This window comes from Peromyscus maniculatus, chromosome 4 (genome assembly GCF_049852395.1).
Source record: "Peromyscus maniculatus bairdii isolate BWxNUB_F1_BW_parent chromosome 4, HU_Pman_BW_mat_3.1, whole genome shotgun sequence".
Taxonomy (NCBI): domain Eukaryota; kingdom Metazoa; phylum Chordata; class Mammalia; order Rodentia; family Cricetidae; genus Peromyscus; species Peromyscus maniculatus.
In genome coordinates this window covers 5,918,673-5,943,579 of record NC_134855.1, presented here as the reverse complement: position 1 = coordinate 5,943,579, position 24,907 = coordinate 5,918,673, and the positions used below count along the sequence as shown (strand labels likewise).

Here is a 24,907-nt window from a genome sequence, read left to right as displayed (position 1 = left end):
CATAATAATAAATAAAATTTAAAAAATAAAGACATTTCTTCTAACTCCATCATGAAGGCCACATAAAATTTCAACAGAATGTTCTGTCAAAGTAGTGTATTTATAGCCAGCTGTGGTGGTACACACATGGAATCCCAGCTACTCAGCTGAGGCAGAGGAACCATAAGATCGAAGCCAGATGGAGTTCAAGGCCATTCTGGACAACTTTGAGACTATCTCAAAAAGACAAAATAAAATAAAAATTAAGGGCTAGTTATATAAATGAGTGGCAAAGGACTGAGCTTTGTATATGCAAAGCCCTGGGTTCAATCCCCACTGTCACACACATGCACGCATGTACGCATACGCACATATGTACACACACACACACACATACACACACACGGTAACACATGTATGAATTCAATACCATGTCTTTACATGTAAGTCCAGCAGGCTACATGGGCACAGACAGAGGCTGCACCTAGAGCCTGCAGCCAAGTTCCCAACATCAGCAACCAGCACACATTCCCACTGTTGACTCACTCTGGCAGACCACCAAGGACCCTAAGGTGATACACAAAACAGTGTGTGACAGAGCTTTGCCTATCTGAAGACCATGATTAAGTATAAAGATTCCGGAATCTACCAGGAGCAGGCGGCATTCACTGTGAACAGTGGGTGCCTGCATGGAACCTATCCACAACAAGCCTTCAAGGGAACACCAGCCTCTCCTTAAGCACCACTGTGTGCTCAGTGAGGCTGCAGCTCATGGTCTATGGGGTAGGGCACTGAGGCAGAAGCCTGTCTGGCTGAGTGAGTGTGCCACATACGCACCGGAGTTGGGCGTGGTGGGCGAGTTGGTCTGGTTGTTCTGCACGGCCGCAGCCACGGCATGTGCGGCTGTCACGGCTGTCTTCGCAGCGTAGAGATTGGCCTCCTCTTGGAATTTGCCGATGTTCTTCTTGTACCTGATTCGTTTGTTGCCAAACCAGTTGGACACCTACCAAGTACAGGAACATGGAATGGAAAGGGTAGAGAGTCACACAGAAAAAGCCAAACTTCCTGTCCTTACTATGGGGTAACAAGGGGAGCCTCTGGGTGACACAGTGCCCTGCCTGCCATTTCACACCATATGGAGAGTGCACAACAATTTTAGGGGTCGTGTTCCACTTTGGCATAGCCTCTGTACTCTATTGGAAGAGCAATGCTCCCTGGAACTGGCCATGGGAACACTAAAATGGCTGGGACCATTGCTCATGGAAACACCCACTATGTCATCACACATAGCAATGAGACTACTAAAAGACGCTGAAGAGCTACTGGACGGACGCATTTGTTAAATCAGGTATCATGAAGCACACTTGAAGAAGAATGACTCGTTCTTTTGTAGACCTGGGCCAATTTTAGCAGCTATATAGTAGAATCATGTTTGGTCTGCTGAAGAGGGACATCAATTAATAATGGATGAAAAATCCCTTTGTCTCTTGCCTTGGAAGACACTGCATGTCTGCCAAGATGGCTGCTCAGGCCCTGCCAGTGACTGTGTGGGAAGCCTCAACTTGAAAACTCAAGCCATCTCAATAAGGTCAAATGCAAACGCAGAGGAATGGCTGGTTACATAAAGTAGAATACATAGTTTTTCTTTTTCTTTCTTTTTCAACCACTTATGTCAGACATTACAATTTCAAAAGAGGATGTTGGCCGAAGTCATATTTCATCATAGCTTACAGACAGCAAAACTGTATCCCAATACTCAGTGCTCAGACTCACTCACACTGTGTGTCCAGGCACCTGCACTTGAGCTATGTAAAGATGCTAAAAGTCACATAGCCATATATAAGAAGGTATGCCCAATGCTGTATCTAGGAGTTTGCCTCTCTTTTGTTAAAGTGATAATTTAAAAACATTCCCAGGAACTGCCTACTAATCTAGCAGAGGAACTGCTGGTGTGGTATCAGGGCCATTGTTCTACCCTAGGTATTATCCATAAGAGCTCCTCAGGGGCCTTAGCAGAAACAAGGAATGGGATGCAGTTCAGAGCCCTCCAACCCAATTTTCTGCAGTGGGCAGCCCTGCCGACCACCTCTGCCAAGTCTTTAATTGCTTTGGAAATGGTGCTCTCATTCTTCAACTGATGGCACTCGCCATTCTGGAGAAGGCTAGAAAGCCTTGGCAGGGGAGCCCCGAGAGGGAGACAGCACTGGCCTCTCTGCTGCCCATATGCTGCACTAGGAGCACTGAGTACACACACACATATACACATGCACACATGAGCACACTTTTGAGGATCCATGCTACAGCACAGGCTCCCCAGACAGAAATAGGGAAAAACCCACCCCAAATCAAAATATTAGAGATCTACACCATCTGGCTGTTTCTGTCAAGTCTTGAGAACAAGGTAGTTGCCCAGACCACTCAGCTGTCCTCAGCCCAGTGTTCAGCCTCTCAGCAATGTCTGCCATCCTGTCCTGCCAGAGCTTGTTCTTTCCATGGTTCCTCCACATTCTGTTCCCTTCTCTTCTCCTGCTTCTCTTTCTCTCTCTCTCTCTCTCTCTCTCTCTCTCTCTCTCTCTCTCTCTCTCTCTCTCTCTCTCTCTCTCTCTCTCTCTCCTCCAAGGATCACTTCTTGGGCCTCTTCTCTATCTCTTCATTCATATTCAAAGCCTTCAGTGATCCTCTCTACGTGGATGACTCTGAGGTCTCTCTCTATTCCTAACTTCTATGAAGAATTTTAGATCTCTGTGTAGATCCCCATAAACCTGCAATAACCTCCAGCACACCTGGTTTAAGAGGAAGAGCAGGTTCTTCCCCTCTTTCCTCTTCATGTTCCTACAATCCCTACCCTCAGGTGTGATGGCGACAGCAGTCCCTGGTTCCATCCTTGGATAGTCCTGAGTGGACATAATACTTTATTCTGAACTTAAAAAAAAAAATCTGGCTCTTCTTCTCATGAACTCACTGGTCTTATTTCTGACAACGAGAAATTCCTTCTGCTCAGCCCAAAGGACCTAACCTCTCTCCCTGTTCTTCCTACAGTGCAGGCCTGCAGCAGGTGTGCACAGGGACGGCCTGGCAGGCAGACTCTGAAGAAGGAACAGGCACAGGGTCTGGCCAGATAAGCTGGAGCTTGGAGGAAAGGGGTAAAAAGACATAATGCCTGTGCAGGGCTCAGGTCTGAAGCAGGAGACAGGGGCTTAAGAGAGATTTCTATTCAGGAAGAATCAGCATCCATGAGCCTTATAATCCCTTCCTATAGCAGAACTATGTCATTCTAAAAATTAATTTATGTGTATGTATGTAGGTAGGTATACCTGTATATGCTTATGGGTACCACATGTGTGCAGGAGCTTAAGAAGACCAGTATCAGATTCCCTAGAACAGGAGTTAGAGTTCCAGAATTTGAGCCACCTGATGTGGGCACTAGGAATTGAACCTGGGTTCTCCACAAGAGCAACAAGAGCTCTAAACTACTAAGTCATCTCTCCAGCCCCAAATTATTTCATTCTAAAATCAGAAAAATGGTTCTGGGGTGTAGTTTTGGTAGAGTGTTTGCCTGGCATACACAGAGCCCTGGGTTTCATCCATAGCACCACACAAACCAGCCATGGTGGTGCATACCTACAATCCCTGCATTCTTGAGGTAGAGGCAAGAAGATTATAAGTTCAAGGTTATCCTTGGCTACATATCAAGTTCAAGGCCATCCTTCAATACATGAGACCCTGTCTGGAAGAAAGAAAGGAAGACACAGAGAGATGAGGAGGGAAGGAGGGAGGGGGGGGGGAGGGAGGGGGGAGGGAGGGAGGGAGGGAGAGAAGCCTGGCCACAAATCCAAAAGCCAACTAACCAATCAACCAACCAACCAACCAACCAACCAACCAACCAACCAACCAACCAATCATAACCTCCAAAGAATAAGGATAGAAACAGCACTCAAAGGCTCAGGTTCTGATACTGCTTGTTAAAACAAATCCTCTTGGAATCTACCTCACCTTCCACAGTTTGCAGCCTCAGCTCAGAAAGTGCATCTCCAGCTGGCATGCACATGCCTGCTTTCATACAGAACAGCCCTCTGGCTTTCCTGAGTTGACCTGTTAGGCCTTAGAAAGAGTTAAGTATTGAATATACTGCTTATAGTGCAAAGGGAAACAGTCCTGGTTAAGGGGGAATTTGGTATTTCTTAAGAATAATTAATGAAAATTCCCCAACTCTGAATTTAGCAACAAAGGCCCATCTTAGAATTCTCTCCTTCTCAACAATTCTCTGTTGGATTCAGTACTTTGTAGTTAATATTACCTTGACAATCAGAGAAGCTATAATACATTAATGAAACCTAGCCTAGAAAATCAGATTACAGCTTTATTAACAGTTTCATAACTGAGGAATCTCTACCATGGAAGGCCTCATCTCTGGATATGTAAGAATCCTCTGTTTATGCACACCCCTGGACCAATCAAACAACAGTCATCACTAATAAAGGTTTATTTAATTCTCACAGTAAAATTTTAATATCACCAGCAGCCTGGGGAAGCTTTCGCAAGTGGGTTTGCTTGACATCAGATCGTTTCCATTCTGCCAGTCCCAATACTTCTTAATCTTTAATATCAAGGCAATTAAAATTAATGGCCACTCATCTGCAGCTACTGTGGGCAGTGTTTCCTTGACATCAATTGTTTGATGGGATTACCTAGAGGTTAAACTAACAAGCAAGGTTTAATTGGAAGCAATGAAAGAAGCAGTGATCATACGTTATGTTTAACCTGCATAACCACATCTAAATGAATATCTAGAAATGTTAAACTATTTCTCAAATTAAAATATGCACATCACACACATTCTGATATCACAGATTTGGGTACTGCAGTAATCAGCTAGTAAGTTCACACAGCGCAACCGAGAACAGTGTAATTAATATAGAAATTGACACCTAAATTCAGGAATGGTTTTCATCTTTTAAACGGATACCATTACTTGTAGAAGACCCATGGTTACTCAGTGGGAAGCACAAAAGTTACAGGGCACTTGGCCCTTCTTGCAACATGTTCACGACAGGGCCAGGCTGCAGAACTGGCCACTAAGGGCAGCCTGCTCTACAGCTGAACTGTGATGGTCTGTATATTGGTCCCACAGTGGAAACAGGCAGGAAATTGGTAAAGGGAAATGGAATATGCTGTCCTATGCTTCCCTTCTGAGCCTCACATCAAAGATCCACAGACCTGGCTGTGAGGGGGCCAGAGGGCCAGGCAAGAATTTTAAGATTAATTAAAAATGAGAATAAAAATGCAAGCACTCTCCTGTTGACGTTCAGTGCACCCAACCCTCAGATAGAGCCTCTGGAAGTCAGAGGAGAGGGAAGGGTACACTGTACAGGTTGCTGAATGTCTCTAGACCCTTTCTCCCAGGCCAAGAAGTGTCACGAAAAGCTTCCAGTCTCTTCTACATGCTAGGACCATGCATGCCCCCCACCTACATCCTGCAGATCACCACTTTAACAACCAAAGCTGTTTCTGGGTTGCTCAGTGGTGCCATGTGCAAGGTCCTTGATTCAATACCTGGATCAAAACAAAACAAGAAAATCCCCACAGTGACTTACTGTTTGGAAAGCTTTTCTTTTGTGATAATGCTTCCCCTCATCCTCTCATTTTGACCTTTCAACTCAGATAGTCAATTCAAATGCTGGTGTGACATATGAAGGCTAAATGGTTAGAGCTCACACTCTGCTTTCAAATCCACATTACACCATTTACAAGCTGAGTGACTTTCGGCAAGTTGAGTCCTCTCGTATAAAATGAGCACGATAATAACACACCCTCCTCAAAGAAACAGTTGGGTGTGTTGGTGGTCTAGGTACATTCATTATCTGATCACTGTTAGCTATTATATCATCCATGTTTTATCAGTGAAGGACTAAGAAAGCCAAGCCATTCACAAGTTGCCCCAAATTACATAGCAAAATGTGACGGATCCAGAATTCAACCCAGGACTCCCCATCAGCATTTTCTGAGACTGTCTACTGAGGATGTTGTAGTCAGTGTTGCCCTAGGTGCTGTGGGAGATTAAAAAGTAATCATGGCTTCAGTCTAACTTTACAATATGGTCAGGAAAGTAATGCCAGCCCCTTAATACAATGATCAAAACCTGAAGGATGGTGATGAGGTCACATGGAGCCACAGAGATGTCTTAGCGGGTCTGAGAAATTAGAGGACACTTGCTCAGTAGGGAAGAGGATGAAATGGGCCTTGGCTTCACCTGACTCCTTAGTACTCTTATTAAGTCCTAACTGTAGTGGCAAACCCTCCAGAAGCTTACACTAACACAAACAGTCACAGTGTAAGCTGGCCTCCTCTCCAAGACAACAGGGAGTAATCACTTCCCGAATCCTTCCCCATCTCTCTTTTGATAGTGAAAGAGTCAGGAAAAACCATTCTAAGGGAAGAGGCTGGGAGCATCTAGGAGTGTTTCTGGAAGAGACAAGATCTGAGAGGACAATCAAGGAATAAGTAACACTTCAGGGGAGGGAGGGGAAGGTGCTGAGCTGTGTGACAGCCAAGAGCCCTGCAGGTGGCGCAACTGTGGTTGAGGAAGGACAGGAAGAGCCTGCCAGGGTGCCTAGATGGTATCACACCCCTGAAGCCCCAGGGTCCAGGGTATGATGGCTAATGGTGAGGGCAGCTGGGGCCAGCCTGTCCAGTGCTGAGGGTCTGTGAGCATTTTGCTGGAATCCTCCCTAAAGTAATTTTGAAAAATCATGTACTTGCTCACACATTTTTTATTCCTTGCACATTTTTAAAGTTGGCATCTACAATTTTTCATTATAAGTCTTAGAGTTATAAACAATGTTATTCAGTATGTCATAAATGTTGACATTTCAAAATAAAACTGCAACACTACTCTTTAAAATGTAGACAAATACAATAGCACAGCAATTCAACACCACTACCCACACTGAAAAACATAAGCTTACTTTCTGAAGTTCAGAATTTTACATTTTTTGTTCTTAAAAGTATAGTTCCATTTTATTTCTCTCCCATATAATCCTAATGCAATATACTTTTATGCTCAGCATAAGAAATATATGGAAATTTAAACATTTAAATTGTTTTTATTTTCTATAATTATAAGGCTACATGTTTGATATTTCCTTCTAGATTAAGCTGTCACTGCATTTAATCTAAAATTGGTCAAAGCAATACAAATACTTATTTTGGTAAATAAAAGTACTCATTTTGAACAACAGATGTAAAGTTTATTTTACATGCATTTCTTGATCAGAGAGGCAGAAGTTATAAAATTCTGAATGAAGCATAGGTTATTACCAATATACTTCATATTATCCTTTTCTGAGGACCAAAGAGGGGCTCATACTTTGGGGCAAAAGACTTTGAGGTACTGGGCCAATTATTCCTTCTTTCAGAAAATAGGAGAAGGGGAGATGAGAGAGATGGGAGGAAGAAAAAGACAAGTAACATGAAGCTTCCTGCAGCAACCTTAAGGAGCTGGGCTTGAGGAAGGAGAATACACACATACAAAGGCCCATCAGTGAGGGCTTAAACCTTTGCATGGATGCCCTCAGGAGCATCCTCAGCTACCACTTGAAGCACCATGGCCTCTCTGGAGAAAGCTGCCTGAAGTGGTTGGTATAACTCTAGTTAGGAGTTAATCCCTCTTGTGACCGTAGCAGGGAAACCCTAGGGCAGGGTGTGCCTCAAGAAGGCCTTCTTCACTGTAAGCATGGGCTCATGTGGGTAACCACTCCCGTGGGACACAAAGAGCATTTGCATCTAGATCAAGAACAAATTGGTCAGCTCCAGGAAATCAAAGATATTCTGAGTAAAGAAAAAAGTGTGTGTGTGACTTATCATTTAGCATAACTTTTCCAGAGATTATGCCAATAAAAAATATATATCCTCTGACCAACATTATAAGAACTTATCTTGAGGAATTTACAGATACTTGTACAAAGATATTTACCACACTCCTGCTTACAATAACAGCAATGACAAACATTTATAGGAACCTGTATGATGGAAAACAATCATTGATTACAGGTCATGTTGAGGAGAAATACTTATTGACATGGCACTATTCATAATATACTGCAAAGAGGGGGAAAGTTAATTTTTCCTTTCATACAATATGAAGCTTTTGTGTGTGAAAATACCAACAGATAGACAGATGTACCCATGCTTGTATTTGTGCACAGGAAGAAAGTATCATCCCAACCATCAAAGAGTGGTCATGATTAAGGATAGACTTTGTTGGCACATATTGCTTAACAGATAAAATTCTGTAAAGGAATTCTATCTGCCTCCCATACCAAAATGGTAGTGTGTGGTGTTCTCATATGCACCAAGACAGCCGTGTCAGTGGCCAGTCAGCATCCTGTAACAGGAATGCCATTATGCAGCTTTGCTCTCCAAAGCAACTACTAAGAGCTAAACATGTTAGCACATGGCTGTAGCCTCAGGACATGGGACATTGAGGTAGGGGGATTGCTTAAGCCTGGGTGGTCAAGACCAGTCTAGGCAACATAGTGATAATAAGCAGACACCACTGAAAAGTCACACTCTTACAAATTTTATGCTGGCCCCAGGGCTATAGGAAGAATCAACTCTTAGTCCTTGTTTCAGAGGTTTCAAGTAGCAGGCCTGAGAATTCTGAATACGAAATCAGAACCATTTTGTAAATCTCAAGCCATTAAAATTTTCTAACAGTTTTGTGTTTAAGAAAAATTCTATGTTAAAATAAAAAGCTAGCCCATCTACAATGTCTGTACAGTCACCAACAGGCAACTTATCAACTGGTTTTAATTATATCCTACATTTCCATTCCTATCACATTTATTTATCATCTTAATAACAACATTTAAAAAAGGAGAAACACCATCTCTTAAAGACTTGCCCGGCACAAGTGCAGGGTGCAAGCTCTTTCTTCACAGCACTTCTGCACAAACTGTGTCAGGGAAAGGAGTCAGCTAACACAGAAGCATCACTACCGAAATTAACAAACTGAAAATTTATGAAGCACAGCTCTTGACAAACTTGCCACTGTGTCTCTTCATGTTTACTTGTGACGCATGCTTTATGTAGTGTGCCTAATTAAACAAACATTATGGAATGCTGAAATGGGGAGCTGTGTAAAATGGAACAAGGCAGTGTATCTGCATGGTTAATGTTTTACCTCTATCAAAGAGTTTCTCCCTAATCGATATGTTCTCACCCCCATGCTGTAGCTCAGTTTTAAATGAAGGACAGAAAGCAACACATTTAAAGTAAATGTGTTGGTAAACACCAAGTCTTACCTCATTCACTCCTCTGCCCTGCAAGGCAGGCGTCTGGTAGCTTCTGAAGGGCAGAAAGCCTAGACAACCACATGGTATGTGTCCCCAGAGGCTCCAAAGGACAGCCAGATAAGTGGGGCTAAGAGCTAACCAGTGCCATCCCAGCTCTGCAATTCCTGCCTACCTGACTATGGGCCAGTCATGAGAGCTAAGGCTCAGATGTCCTGGGCTACAAGAGGGGCCATGACACCCACTCATAGGGCTGCTATGAAAATTTACACTTTTTTTTTTTTTAGCACAAAACCTTTGGGTTAAAATATGGATCAGATTAATAATCCAAACCTTTTAAATTTCTATTTTAGAAAATAAACTCCAAATTTACAAAAATTGGCTTGAAAACCAACTTTTGAAACACAGTCCACTTCTGATGGGAGACCCTACCAACTTGAGACTCTGCTTCCACATTATTGGAAGTGATTTAAAGCAGATCTACTTGTCTAATACAGCGTTTGTTTGTCTGTCTGTTTGTTTGTTTGAAGCTGTGAAAAATTTTATCGCCATAACGCGCTGACACCCTTACAGTTTGGCTTTGCCATTTCTCCTCTACGCATGATAGACTGATAACCACTTGTGACATTTACAAAGAGGCCCATCTGCGAGTCTATAAACCCACAGCCTTGCGGCCATAGTGCACAGAGGATGACACTGCTCATCTTCCTAAAACACGTGCTGAGAGCAGCTTCCACAGATGGTGTGTCCTTTAAGATTACTTCTCTTTCCCTCCCTCAAAGAAAATCATTTCTCCCACTTCTAAAAATAAAACTAGGTTAAGTAAACACTCCACGGTTTCCTTCCTAGGCTCCAGAGAAGCCACGAATCTCACCATGGGGGCGTCACAGCCACAGAGCTGCTCTCAATAGTAGGACTGTCACTGAGTAACAGCATCCCAGAACTCAAACTCAAGGGTACTCTAAATAATAACAGGGCACATTTTTACCCTGAGACGTTTCATATAAATCTAATGCCGGTAAATAAAAACATAAAATTTTATTCAGTCCTATATAAAAGTCCTAGCCAAGCCTTGTTTATTCCAGCACCACTGCATACCACATACATGCCAGTTTCTTTTGAAAAATCCAGAAAAATGTCACTGATTTCCTTTCCTTCTTTTTATTATTATTTCTTACAATGCTGGAGGAACACTGGCTCGACTGACTTCATTTAAAAAGGGGATATCTAGCCTCTACAGCCCACATGGTTGAGCCTGTATGATAATGAGTATTCAGAGACGGGTAATGCCTGGGGGGCACTCACCAACCTAAGATAGAGCACTTGTGTGGCCTGGGCAGGTGTCTCCATGACGGGTAAGGTGACCTGCTAATGTCCCATGCAACCTAAGTCAGAAGCTCATGTTTTAGGTGGGGGACGACACCTGTAAGGCCCTGGCCTTCCTATTTTGAGCAAGCTGTTGCCTGCTTGCCGACCTTGACCAGATGTCCTCCCTATGCTAATTCCCTGCCAGTTTCTACCCTCCTGGATGCTTAAGGGAATTTCCTTGTTTGTGTATCCTGCATATTGGGTGTTAACAGCTTAGATGCAAGATTGTAAACATCAGTAACAAACTTTTGTCCTCTGGGGTTCTCCCATTGTGCTGTAAGCCTGTATTTAAGGTTTCCTCCCTCTTCCAATAAACAGCATTCAGCATTCTGCTGAGGCAAATGAAAAAAAAAAAAAAAAAAAGGAATCCTGCCCTTGAACACATATGAATACACCTCACCAAAACCACATCCCATGCATTGAGAGAGTAAAGAATACAGCAGGGCTAAGTCCACAGGGGTCTAAGAACAGACACATTCCTTCCTCACCCTGGAGCTCCATTTTTTGGAGTCTGTGGGAACTTAGGGCTAGATTTTAGTATCCTGGTTTGTTGGTGGTCAGACCCTCTAGCTCCTGTTCCAAATGATCAGCTCCCACCCCAAATGCTGGCTGAATGGGTGCTCAAGTACTCATGACAACTATTCTATATTGCAGTCTACACAGATGATCTCAATAAGCACTGAATCTCACAAAGAGACATCAGCACTCCTAGCTTACCTGTAAAATATGACTCAGTGAAACAGTCTACCCCGGGTCCTGGCACTGCTAGATATGGGCAGCTTGGTCTAAAATTCTTCTGCATTTGTTATACTGACTGCATTTGGACCTACAATTGGACTGCACATATGATGTGAAAGGTCACTGTCACTGTCTATTATGAGCTATGAGTAACTCAGATGAGTTTCGGCTAGGAACTGGTGTACCTGCAGGGCAATATTTTAACTAGTTGAATGAGACATGAAAAAAGGAAAATTACCACTCTAGGATGTCCCTCCTTTGGCCTTCTATTGTCACCTGACCTGGTCCCAGTTAAGAAAACCATCAGTTTTTTTTTTTTTTTTTTGGTTTTTCGAGACAGGGTTTCTCTGTGTAGCTTTGCGCCTTTCCTGGAGCTCACTTGGTAGCCCAGGCTGGCCTTGAACTCACAGAGATCCGCCTGGCTCTGCCTCCCGAGTGCTGGGATTAAAGGCGTGCGCCACCAACGCCCGGCTGAAAACCATCAGTTTTTTAACCACTTTCCACCCCTGGGCTCTGAGATCTCCCCATACAAATCACAAGCTCAGGCCACTGACAGGCTTTGTTGGGGGTCTGCTTTTGGACTCGTCTCCAGGCAGACTATTCACCCCACACATCTCGAGGTTGGAAAGGCACTGTGTTCCCCACAGCAGCCCTCTTATTTGCTCTGACCTCTTGTGTGCAGTCTTAACTTCATGCTCATTCTGTCGGTCACCACACGTCCTCTTGTAGTACCAAGCATAAACACCCACAAAGACTTCCTAAGTGTCAGTGCTGCACTAAGCACTCTCTGTGTGGCTCTCAATACTCCTAACAATCAAATGAGGCAGGTTTTATTGTTTTCTCTATGTTGTAAACAAGAAGACAAAGACATGAAGAGTCTTAGCAATTTTCCCAGGCATGCAACTAGTAAATGGTGGAGTACACAAGCAAACCATGCCAGTCTGAGTTCAGAACAGGTTCAGTCACTCACCTCCTTTAGGCTCCTATCTCTACTTAGAAAAATGTCTTTTCCTTCCATTTCCAAGAATGAAAACTACAAACACACGTGACTCATGCTGAACACTCAAGTGTTCACCTATGCGTGTATGTCTGTGTGGATTTGTGCATGTGAATGCTGATGACCATGGAAGCCAAAGGCACTGGATACCCCAGAGCTGGAGTAACAAGCTGTTGTGAGCTCCACATGTGGTGACTGGGAACTGAACACAGATCTTCTACATGAATAGTGTGTCCTCTTAACTATGAACCATCCCTCTAGCCCCAGAAGACAGACTTTTCAAAGGAGCAGTGCTTGGTTTTGATGGGGTGTGTAGTCAATTTTTCTTCAATTATGGTCATCTCTGCACTTATTTTTACTATTTCCTTCTTTCTATTCTTCTTGGTCTCATATTAGTGTACCTTAACATTCTGAGACATTTCCCTACCATTTACCATCTGTGTATATGTAAGTATAACATACATACATATACATACCATACATCTATAATATATAATATATAATGTTCTATAATATATAATGTTCTACATACATGTGTATTTGAATTTATACATTTATTTCCAAGCAAGACCTTAAGAAAAGTCAGTGAAATTTTCTTATACTGTATTTACATTATCATTTAATTAAAATGTTTTCAAATTTCCATTGTAGAACCTGTATTAACCCTGAGGTTATTAAAGCTACTGGTTGAGTTCCAGACATACGGAATTTTCTAGTGTCTTTTTATTACTGACGTCACTTTGATTCCACTGTGGTCGGAAAGTACACTCTGCTTTCACTTGTTCACAGTGAATTAAGAAGCCACACACAGTAGAACATGACTGTTGTTTTGGCACTCACGGGGGTGGAAGTAAGAAGATGGAGATTTGCATAGCAAGCCCCAGGTAAGCCTAGGCTGCCTGAGTCCCTGTCCCTTCCAAAACCCAAATAAATAAATAAATAAATAAATAAATAAATAAATAAATAAATAAATAGAAAAACAATGTGTATTAGAGGTGTTTGATTAGCTCAGAATATATAGCTAATGTCTAAAATGTTCAAATATTGAAATATATACATTCTGTAATTGTTGGATATAGTGTTTTATGTAATTGAAAACGTGTTCAAATCTTCTCAATCTGTGATATTAAAACATTCCAGAACCATCAACGCCAGCACTAAAGTAGACTCTACAAGAGGTCAGAACCACTACAGACCCTTTGGTTCAGAACTTACAGAATCAGGTCTTCTGACAGGTCTCTAGATATTCTTATGCATACTAACGCGTAAAACGCACTGTTTTGTGTTCCTGCTGAAATGTGTATGTGTGTCTATCTGCTGCTCAGTAATGGAAAGATATGGAATTTTCCTGCTGTGATTTTTGGGTTTGAATTTTTCTTTGAAATTACTGAAGTTTTGGCTTTATGGTTTTGAGTTGATGCTATTGGGTGCTCACAAAAGTAGATCTGCCATCATGACTTTATAAAATCTTTTGTCTTGAAGTACTTTGAATCTGGTATTGCTTTCTGTTGACTATTGCATGCCTGCTATACATTTTTAAGGTTACTACTCTTGTTTTTCCCATGTCCTTATATTTTAAGTATCTCTCTTAGAGAATACATAATTTTCATTTTATATCCTATTTGACTTTTTTGTTTACTTAGACTATCTGATATTGGTATGATTATTGATATATTTGGGAATCCTATCATCTCATAAGTACTTCTAACTTGTTTCACTTACTCTGCATCCTGCCCACTTTTAACCCTCTTTAGGTTAGTTTTTACTCTATATCTCCTTGCTATTTATTTGAAAATTACATAGCCCTCAGCACTCTTGAAGTGACTAGAGATTTCATTCTTGACTTCTCAAGTTTAACATTAACTGGTACTTTATTAGTTGGTATTTTCCAGAAAAAAAAGCAAGAGCCTTAAAATATGCCCCTTCATCACTTACAAGGCATTATCATCATATATTTTAATTCTATGCATGGTATAAAGTAGCACATTAGTGTCCTTATGCAATAGATTTTGATTCAAACTCACACAGCTATCCTCTGTTTAGCATTTCCTATATCTGCCGTCCTGTCTGAAATCTTTTTACTTTTCTATGAAGAATTGCTTTTATATATATCTTTTAAAGATAAAGAGAGACACATTCTTTCAATTTTTGATAAAACAATCTTCATTTGACTTCTATCAAAAGCCTGTCTGGCAGGTACAGACTCCTCAGCTGACCTCCGCTTTAACCTGTCTCTGACAACGCCAGCCTCCCTGTCCCAGCTTCCCCCTCAGTTCCATCAGTGGATGGTGTAAATGCTGCTTTTTTAGCACAATCTTATTTTCCCTCTGGATGCCTTGGTTTTGACTGCTTAGTGTGGATGACTATTTATTCTGTGTGGAAACCACAGTTCTTCCTGAATTTGGGGCTTGGAATCTGCCACAAAATTTGCAAAGCATTCATTTATTACATTTAAATTGATATGCAATACTGGTACTAGAATTATTTTTCACAAATTTCATCATGCATCTCTTCAGAATATCTCTCCTTATTCCATGGAATAGCACTTCACACTACATAAGATTATACACATATAGACTAATAATTACAACCTTTTCATTTAATATTATGTTATATGATATCTCATACAATTGCTCATACTTAAAGTAATTAGAGGAACTATTAATGGGTCATACCACATACACTTATGTATAAATCTGAATATGTGTTCATGCATGTGTGCATATGTGTACATACACATAACTCTTCTTTCCTAATTAGAATGTGAGCTCCATAGGGCAGGATCTCTGTGGCATTCCCTATATAACACTGCCCAATGACTCTGAACTTGCTAGTTGAACGCTATTGACTAAGTTAATTAATAGATATAAGTAAGACATGTAAACCACTCACTCTCACAAGTGCAGGCTCTCCCCAGTCAGGATCCATTTTGACTTTGCAATATCACATCTACCATTTTAAGCCACTTACACAGCAAACATTTCACGTCTGGGTTGGGTGCTGCTAGGCCTTAAGAATATAGCACTAAATAAGACAAGCAGTTCCAACCAACATGGAATTTACCATCTCTAAGTGAACACCACTGAACAGTTCAATACTTAGAATTAATTATGGTAAGGACTGTGGAGGGAAAGGAGCTATAAGAACAGGCAAGGGAGGGCACAAACCGGCATCAGGAAAAGCTAGTTCTGAAGGAGCCCAAATCAGTGCTCTGTTTTCCCATGGTTCTTGTGGGTAGAGAACACCACAGGAGAAGCACACACATACTTGCTGCTTACACCTTCTGACTGATGGCCACCTACAGGTGACTTTCAAGTATTTTCTCTCTGAGGCACCCATAGTTCTATTTCTAGCCCAGTCATACATGTGAAGAAAGCAGGTGGAGGTACAAAGGCTCACTCAAGGCCACAAGGACGATAAACACGGAGGAGCTGGGTATAGAGTCCAGGCTGGTCTGGGACTTTGGAGTTAGCAACCTTGATTCCTAGAATATCAGCTTCACAGAATAAAACTGGCTATGGCCACCTGACAGACCAGCCTTATGATTATGATAGTTTTCTTGGCTTAGAATGCCTTTCCTCCCTGAGTTCTTTCTGTGGCCATCTTATCCATATCATCTTTCCTGCAGGCCTTTCCTGGTGCTGTCAGCAGGAAGCAAGCCTCTCCTCAGTATGTCTGAGTACAGCTGATAGGTGAGTTAGGACAGAGAAGTGGCCAATAGAAAAGAAAAAGTCCGTCAAGGGCACCTTTGGAGAAGGCTTCTGGGAGGGAGCATCACACCACTGTACAGAGGAATGCCAGAGGGCCTGGGCATGCATCCTGTACTGATCTGGGTCTTTGCCCTTAGGCTGCACCGTCTATTCTCTGATCACTCCTTCTTCCTGCCCTCCACCCTGCTTCGGGCCCTGGGGCTGCCCTCTGCCTCAGGCTTGCCAGTTGCTGCAGGCTGCCAGGAGATGAGAGAAAGGGAGGGAAAGGAGGCCACAGTAGCTACTCCCCGGCACCCTAGCTGTAAAGCTGCCTCTTCTCAGAGCGTGTTACTGGTTTCTCCATGTAACATCCTTCCTAGGTTCTGGCAACCGTTCCTGTATCTCTTGGGGCTAAGAGGCATCAACAGAACCAACTAACATCATCCATTGTTTCCCTATACTCTGCCCAGTTTTATAAATAGACACTTTATTAAAACTGTCTCACATTATTCTATTTTGAGCATGCCATCTGTTTTCTGCTGGGACCCTGACTTGCAGATTAGCCTACTGCCCTGACAAGCCTCACAGAAGTGAGGCACTAGAAAGGTGAGATGCAGTGATGAGAGACAGCATGCAGAGGGACTGGAGGGAACACACATTTACACAGGAAGAGAGGACTGGGTAGAGTGAAGGAGGCAAAGCTGGAAGGTCCACCTTCAGATGAAGATTCCTTTAGGGCAGAAGAATCCAAAACCACTTAAGTCTACCATGGCAAGAGAATAGTCCCTGCGCTCTTAGGAGATCTGGGAATCACAGGAGTGGTAGAGATTCTCTTAGAAAAGCCCGGTCTGAAATATGCATTCTTGACATTCCTGGAGCAAGCCCTGCTATGCAGGGCAGACAGCCCATCCTCAGATCACTCAGGTGCCCCTGGTCTGCATGAGGTATTACAGCCTGTTCCAAGCACTCTCATATTTTTACATCTGGCTCTTTTATTCTTCACACATTGTTTAATGACAGTCTCATCTCCACTAGGATACAAAATAGGAGCTTTTGGAACACGAGAGTCTGTCATCTTTTAAAACAGTGTGAAAGAACCTCCATAACACAATAGCAGCCATTTTCTTCCAAGCTGTTTCTGGTCTAGCTACAGCACACTTACAGCTGAAATCCATTTCTGCTGGTGTCTGCTGCCAAAGCAACTGAAAAAGGCCTTTATGGACAGCTGAAACAGATATGGCAATTTGATAGTCATCTTTTTTTTTTCCTGTTCTAATAATTACTTTAACGGTCTTCTTCTTGTTTTAATAGATTTTTTTAATAAGGAAATCTTACTTACAAATTTTAATTAGCTTACTGAATATTCACTGCTTTGGAATAAGTAGTTTAATGAGTAAGAGACCTCAGACTACTAACTAGCCCAGCTTCTCCACAGCAGCTTAGGGAAAGGATGCAGCCCTCCTGAGAGCCCAGACTCTAGCCTGGGCCCCTGGGATGCAGGAACCACACTGCCACTGGCAGGAAAAAAGGTAACAATCCACTTCCTTCCTTTTTTATCGAGCATCTCTACCCCAGTTCCGCCACTCACGAAGACCTGTGACAGTCCTTGTCAAATCAATCTCTGAGCCTCAGCCCCTTTATCTGTAAGGAGCAGGGCAGTGTTCTCTGTGCTGGACTTTAACAGACAGGTCCTATGCACCAACGTAAAAGACTTTGGAATATGCTAACGGCATGAATGAAGAAATGAATCCAATGTCACTTAACCTTTACTGTTTCTGGTTCTCTTCTGTTAAAAAAAATTAGTCTTTCATTACAGTACTTTTCAGTATGATAGCAATGAAGAATAAGTTAACATTTTTCATTCTAAAAACACCTAACAGAAGATAGACTCAAAATCAGAATCAGGGGAACAATGGAGGCTTTGTGTCTCAGTAACTTGAATAATCGATGTGAGTTAGCTCTACTCCAAAGTAAAAGTATATTAATATCTGCTCCACTAATTAAGAATATGTGACAACTTAAGTATGAGTCTTAGTGCATGTGAAATTTGCAGTAACAGCTTTTGTGACTCTTCAGGTTACTGTGTGAAAGGGGATTCCAGCTTCTCAGATGAGCTGAGGCTCCATTTTGGTGCAGCTGAATTCTACACTGAGGACTTGTATTTACAGCATGCCATTGTGAATTAATTAAGGACTGGGTTTTGTCTTCACTCTCCTATCCATTTATGTTTCTACACATGTGAGCTTTGAGAGCTATGGCACAGACAATACATACAAGAAGAAATTCTTACTCTTTTCTCCAAAATCTCTCTCCATTATTTTTAATAGCATTTCTATTCTCCCAATGCTCAGGATAAAAATGCCAGCCATAGCTGACTTTTCCTCACCTCCTACTGCCAGCAGACCCTGTAGGCTATACTCTCACAGTACATCCAGAACCCAGCCCAGCTCATCATCTCCACCACCGACACTCTGGTATAAGTCACTGTCATCTTCTGCCTGGATCACTACAGTTGTATGTGGGCTGGTGTCAGCTTCCACTCACCCCTATGTCTTCAGTACAGCCACCATGGCAGTCCTGGCAGAACACAGGTAATAGTGTCGCTCTTCTGTTTCTTAGCTGACTTCCTGCCTAGCAGCCCGTGGACACCACAGACTCTTTAGTAGCTCCTTGTAGTCCCCTTTGCTCAGGCTGCTGTGGCCTCACTGGAGTATTCCTCATCAGCTACACATAGTGTCCAACTCTCCAACTCTGCAAAGACTTCCCAGCGGGTGGCTTCCCTCACCTGCTAAGCAGAACTCATGCTCTCTTTCCTTTATTTTTCTCCATAGAATCTACCTTTTTAAACTTGCTATCCCCTTCATATTATCTTGTTATAATTTCCCACAAAAGCTTATGTCATCTCAAGAGTAGGTTTGTTGTCACAGTGCATGTAATCTTTGGGTGATGTGAAAAATATACATACAAAAAGAGGCATACGTTCCAAGTATAGAGCTTGATAGATTTCATAACACAAACACATCCAGGAACCCAACACCCAGATCAGGAAGCACTCCTTCCCTCTCCACTCAGTACTCCACACAAGGGCAACTGCTGCCCTTACTTCCAGCACCTAAGGATAACATGGCCTATTTCTGAGCTTGTTACAAATGGAACCACAATTCTCTAGCATTATGGAGTTATACAGAGCTGTAGTTCATTCTCACTGCTGAATCATAGTCCAAATAAGACACACTGATTTACCCATTTCCCCACTTGTGGACATTTGCACCATGTCTTGGCTGTCATGACTACCGCTGCCATGGACATTCCAGTGTGACTCTTTTGCAAATCTCTGTACATATTTCTGTTAGGTAAGGCCAAGTACCAGTTGAACAACTGACAAAGACTGCCTTGATTTTTTTTTTTTTTTGAGACAAGGTCTTACTGTGTAGATCAAGCTAGCCTCTAACGCAGAGAGATCCACCTGCCTCTGCCTGAGTGCTAGAACTAAGAGTGCACACCATCATGCCTGGCTTTCTTAATTTATATGCATAGGTTTATAATGAATGATAATTAAGTCAGTCCCTGCAAACTCGCCATTCCAATGGCAACACACATTATTAATTCCAGTGAAGTGCTCTATATCCTTCCTCATCCCATGCGGCCTGCTCTTCCTTTTGTCAATCTCCCGTCTCACTGTATTTGATCACGTGTCTCCACCTCAGACTTCACAGAGATAGCCTCACACTCTGTACGGTCTGCAACTGGCATTTTCACTCAACATGATGTTTCTAGGTCACACGTTCAAATTCATCCTCCCACTGGTGTAGGTCGCCACTGGGGGAGTCCTCCGTGTTAGGCAAATGAACAACTGTCTACTTCAAGTTTTCAGAAATTTCAGTGCTGCCGACAATCCTCTTCCAACATCTTAATATACCTTTTAGGTGAGAGGTTTTCCAGGGCAATTTCATCTAGATGTGAAACTGTTGGTTGACTGGCATGGGCATTTCTGAAGTGGATACCATAACCTGTCCTCTGGCAGGAAATAGGGGTCCCTGCTGCGGTAGACAGGCTTAGAACCCTTGGCATGGTTAGACTTGACTTTTTGCCAATCTAGGCAATGTATAATGTTAGTGCATTGTAGTTTTTCAATGACATTTTCCTGACTGCTCTTGAGAATGAGGTGGGCTGTTTTCATCTGAGTCACCATTTGTATAGTCTATGGCATCACTGAGGTCTCTCCCCACTTTTAAAACGGTGTCGCTGGGAAGGTGCAGAGACTGCACAGCCTTTCTTTATTAATTTACAGGAGGTCCTTGACCACTGGGATTGCATGTATGGTTGTTATGCCTGGCTCCTACTAATTCTTAATTATTATTAAAGTATCTGCAGAAATAATAATACAATTTCAGGAAGTAGATGCATTCAGAAAGCTGTCACAATTTAAATGAATACATACACTGATTGCTGAAAGTCTATGATGAAGAGACAAGATCAAGAAGCATGTCTTAGGCAGGTGAGCATCTCTGTGTTATTTCTGTCTCTTCACCCTTTCCTCAAAAATTCCTAGGAGGATTTCAAAACATAACCTATTGAAAACAAATGGGTAGACATTTGTAGCCCCAACTACTAGGAAGATGGAAGTATGAGGACCATTATACCCACAAGTTCAAGGACAGTCTAAGCAAGACAGCAAGTCTTCATTTCAAATAAAGACGAGAAACACAGAAAGCAGGTATGAACTGGCAAAATGGTTCAGTAGGGAAAGGTACTTTCTGCCAAGCCTGATGACCTGAGTTGGGTTTCTGGAACCCACATGGTGGAGAGAACTGACTCCATGCATGTGCCGTTGTGCATTGCACACCCACACCCCCTCGCACATATAAACAAATACATGTTTTTTAAAAAGCCAGGTGTGGTGACACATGCCCAAATCTCCACATGGAGGTGTGGGCAGGAGGCAGCCCCAAATTTCAGTCTGGCCAGGCCATATGAGAAAGGCTGTTTCAACACTTTCCAAAGCACAGAAACAAATGCAAATGAATGCACTAAACGATGTTTAAAAACACTTGTTAATGGGTTCCTAGTCTGCTTTAGAAGTGAAATCTGACAGAACAGCCAGAAGAAAACCTTTTATTGCTAATTCCCAAGTATATACTGAAGATGACCTAGAACTACATCCAAATTGCTACATACTACAGCAATCAAAAAAACCTGGATCAGAGCTTTGGAAAGGGTATACTGTATGCTGTTCCCAGTGTTAGACACACTGTTGAAAAGTTACAAACAGAGTGGGAGCAGGACACCTTAAAGGACCTACAACATTCAAGCAGGAAAGCAGACCTGGCTGTCAGCTGGCTCAGCACGTGGGGACATGCACTGTGCTGTTGACTCTTTATGCTCAGCTTGGCTGGGTTTAGAGTCACCTGCAAGTCACACCCAGAACTGTCTGTGAGGTCCTTTTCAGAGAAATTTAATGGCGGAGTAAAGCCCACCTTGAATGTGGACTGCACCAAACCATGGCCCAGGGACCCAAACTGGATAAGAAGAGCAAGACACAATGGAGATCAAAGTTCATTTTTCTCTGCTTTCTGACTATGAACATAATACAACCCACAGCCAAACACTCCTGCCACCATGTCTCACTGCCATGAAAGACTGAATCCTCCAACTATGGCCCCTGTCAGAACAAGATTACAATTCAACACCCAAGCCCCAGAAAGAAAGCTCCATGTTTCAAGTGTCAGTCAGTGCTACACAGTCTAAACAGAGGCATTTTCTATTAGACATAACTTTGAACCTGGAAATCCAAATCAATGACATCATATTTGAAAGTGACCATCCTGAAGACTCAAGTTCTAGCCCTACCATCCAGGAGGAAGGAGGACTAGCTTCTGAAAGTTGTTCTCCATCTCCACACACACAGCAGCACCTATGTGCCTGCAAACACACTAAATAAAACATTTTCAAAAGAAACTGGGCAGGGATCAAAATACAATTTAATAAGCGAAGGAAATAAAGCCTTGAATGGAATCATAATTATAAATCAAGGTTGCTCTGGAAACAACATTAAAAGAAAAGTTTAAAAAATCAGCCCAGGGTCGGGAGTGGTGGCCCCAGGCCTCCAATCCTAGCAGGAATGGAGGCAGAGGCAAGCAGATCTTAGTGAGTTAGTTCTAGGACAGCCAGGGCTACACAATGACACCCTGTCTCAAAAAAATTAAACAACAACAAAACAAAATCAGTGTAAACTCAGGCTATTATTTTCTCTTAAATGACAATCACATAAGACATTAATATAACATCTTCATTAGAATCCAAAGGAGATTCTTTGTGTCTTGGGTTCAAGTGTATAGGAGAAATATATCTATTATAAGTTCATGTTTGAATGCTTGGTCCCCGGGTGATAGAACTGTTTAAGAAGGACTGGGAGGTGTGCTTTATTGGTGGAGGTGTGTCACTGGGGGTGGGCTTTGAGGTTACAAAAGCCCACACCCAGCTCAGTCTCTCTCTTCCTGCATGCTCCTTACTGATGAGAATGTCAAGTTCTCAGCCACTGCTCTGATACCATGCCTATCTGTTCCTGCCATGATGATCATGGACTTACCCTCTAAAACTGTGAGCAAGTCCTGAATTCAATGCTTTCTTTATAAGAGCTGCCATGGTCATGGTGTCTCTGCACAGCAATGGGACAGTAACTAAGACACAGAATAATATATTTAATATGTAGCTGGAGTATATTGTTTTAGAATTCTGATCATGAACTTTTGGGAGAGTTAGCATTTCTTTCTTCCTTTCTTTTATTTTCTTTTTGGTTTTTTTGTTTGTTTTGTTTTTCGAGTCAAGGTCTCACAGTATAGCCCTGGCTATACTGGAACTTGCTCTGTAGACCAGGTTGGCCTTGAACTCACAGAGATCCGCCTGCTTCTGCCTTCTGAGTGCTGGTATTAAAGGCGTGTGCCACCACTGCCCAGTGAGTTAGCTTTTCTTTAAGCTCCACTTGCCAGAACTGGTACATTATCACTGTTCATTCAAAAAAAAAAAAAAAAAAAAAAGGCATTGCTTACATGGCAACCTATAAACAAAAATGTGGAAATTTGTAAACAATTTTATTTTAAAGGTAATTCTAGTTAGATATTTACTGCCAGAATCCCCCAGGGAATAGCAGATGCTCAAGTTTCATGAATGGCTTAGTATTTGTATTTCGCCTCCATACCCCCTCCTGTAGATCGAAATTATCTCCATAGCACTAATAAAATCTAATATAATATATATGCTATGTAAATAATTACTGTAATATTTAGCAAGTAATCACAAATCTATACCTATTGACACAGACACACTGCTTTTCAATGAATAAAGGAGGAATATTTTAAAATCAATCAATCAATTAATTATTTTATGTGTATGAGTGTTTTGCCTGCATATATGTCTGTGCATCAAGTGCCTGCCTGGGGCCCACACAGACCCTAAGAGGGCATTAGATCCCTGTGACTGGAGTTACAGATACTTATAAGCTGTGTTGTGAGTGCTGGGAACTGAACACAGGTCTTCTGGAAAAGCAGCAACTGTTGAGCCATCTTTCCAGCCTTGAGGAAGACTGTATTGATATTTTTAAAGATGAAGTCATTGATCTATTTTTGAAGTACCTCAATCAGCAACACAACTCTGAGCAAGAAGGAAGACTGGGAAGAAATCCACAGGACTCCAGCATTACAGTACAACTACCTACAAGGGGCTCTCTGAACTCCAGGCTTTCACTCCAGAGTTCCATTTCCTCGGCAACACATAAACTGGGTTTTCTTACTGAGGGACCTTGGGTCAGTTATCTAGGTCAGGGAGCCAGGCCTACATGACATGTACAGGAAAGTGACCATGCCTCTCCCATGGCACACTTACCTGTCAGTAGCAGATTGACACTGGGGGCCAGAAGATGGATAGAATCTTTACTCCTTGTCAACTAGTGATTTTAAAAAATTACCTAAGCTTTGATTTCTCACATTAATTGAGGAAATAGGTAAATTTTAAAACAGCTTCTCTGAAGATGACCATTTGGCTATGACAGCAGATGAGGCTCTGTCCCACATCCCAGGAAAGCACAGCCCGTGGGGTCCCTCACCTGTGACACTGTGATGCTGCATTTCTTGGCCAGCTCCTCTTTGGCTTCTTCACTGGGGTAGGGGTTGCTGAGGTGTGAGTAAAAATATTCATTCAAGATTTCTGTGGCCTGTTTGCTGAAGTTCCGCCTTTTCCGTCTATGACAAAAGCAGGAAGGAAAAAGTAAGTCACAGCTATCAGTGTTACCCAATTACATTTAATTAGGACTGCATAAGAAAGTGGACTTCTAACTCATCAGTATGAGAGCTACGAAGGACTCCAGGCAGCCTCTGAAGCATGGCCCAGCCCTGTCTAGCTACAGCATGACTCAGAAAAGTACAAGAGTACGAAGTACAATGCATCTCATTCTTTATTCAAAAAGTTCATTCAAGACCTAATGTGAGCCTGGCACTTGGGAGGCAGAGGCAGGCAGATCTCCATGAGTTCGAGGCCAGCCTGGTCTACAGAGGAAGTTCCAGGACAGCCATGGCTACACAAAGAAACTCTGTCTTGAAACATGCTGCCCACCTCCCCCCCCCCCAAAAAAAAAGACCTAATATGTTCTAGGTATTAAATGAAGATATATGGAGAATGAAACAAACAAACAAACAAAAACCCAGACACATTCTAGAGAACTTACAGGCACCTGGAGGTCAGGAAGAGGGTAGAAAAACATTAAATAAGAACACAGAAATCAGCTGGGCAATGGTGGCGCACACCTTTAATCCCAGCACTTGGGAGGCAGAAGCAGTTGGATCTCTGAGTTC

The 24,907-nt window shown here is 42.4% G+C and overlaps 1 protein-coding gene across 2 annotated transcripts in view; it reads right to left on the bottom strand.

Moving 5' to 3' along the window:
• Pbx3 (PBX homeobox 3) overlaps window positions 1-24,907 on the bottom strand; it is a 194,053-nt gene that overhangs the window by 6,069 nt on the left and 163,077 nt on the right. For both annotated transcript variants that reach the window (XM_006988720.4, XM_016007182.3), the window contains exons 5-6: window positions 24,163-24,298; window positions 817-982 (exon numbers count right to left, since the gene is read on the bottom strand). In XM_006988720.4, the coding sequence (XP_006988782.1) occupies window positions 817-982; window positions 24,163-24,298 (302 nt within the window). The remainder of the gene's footprint in view (window positions 1-816; window positions 983-24,162; window positions 24,299-24,907) is intronic.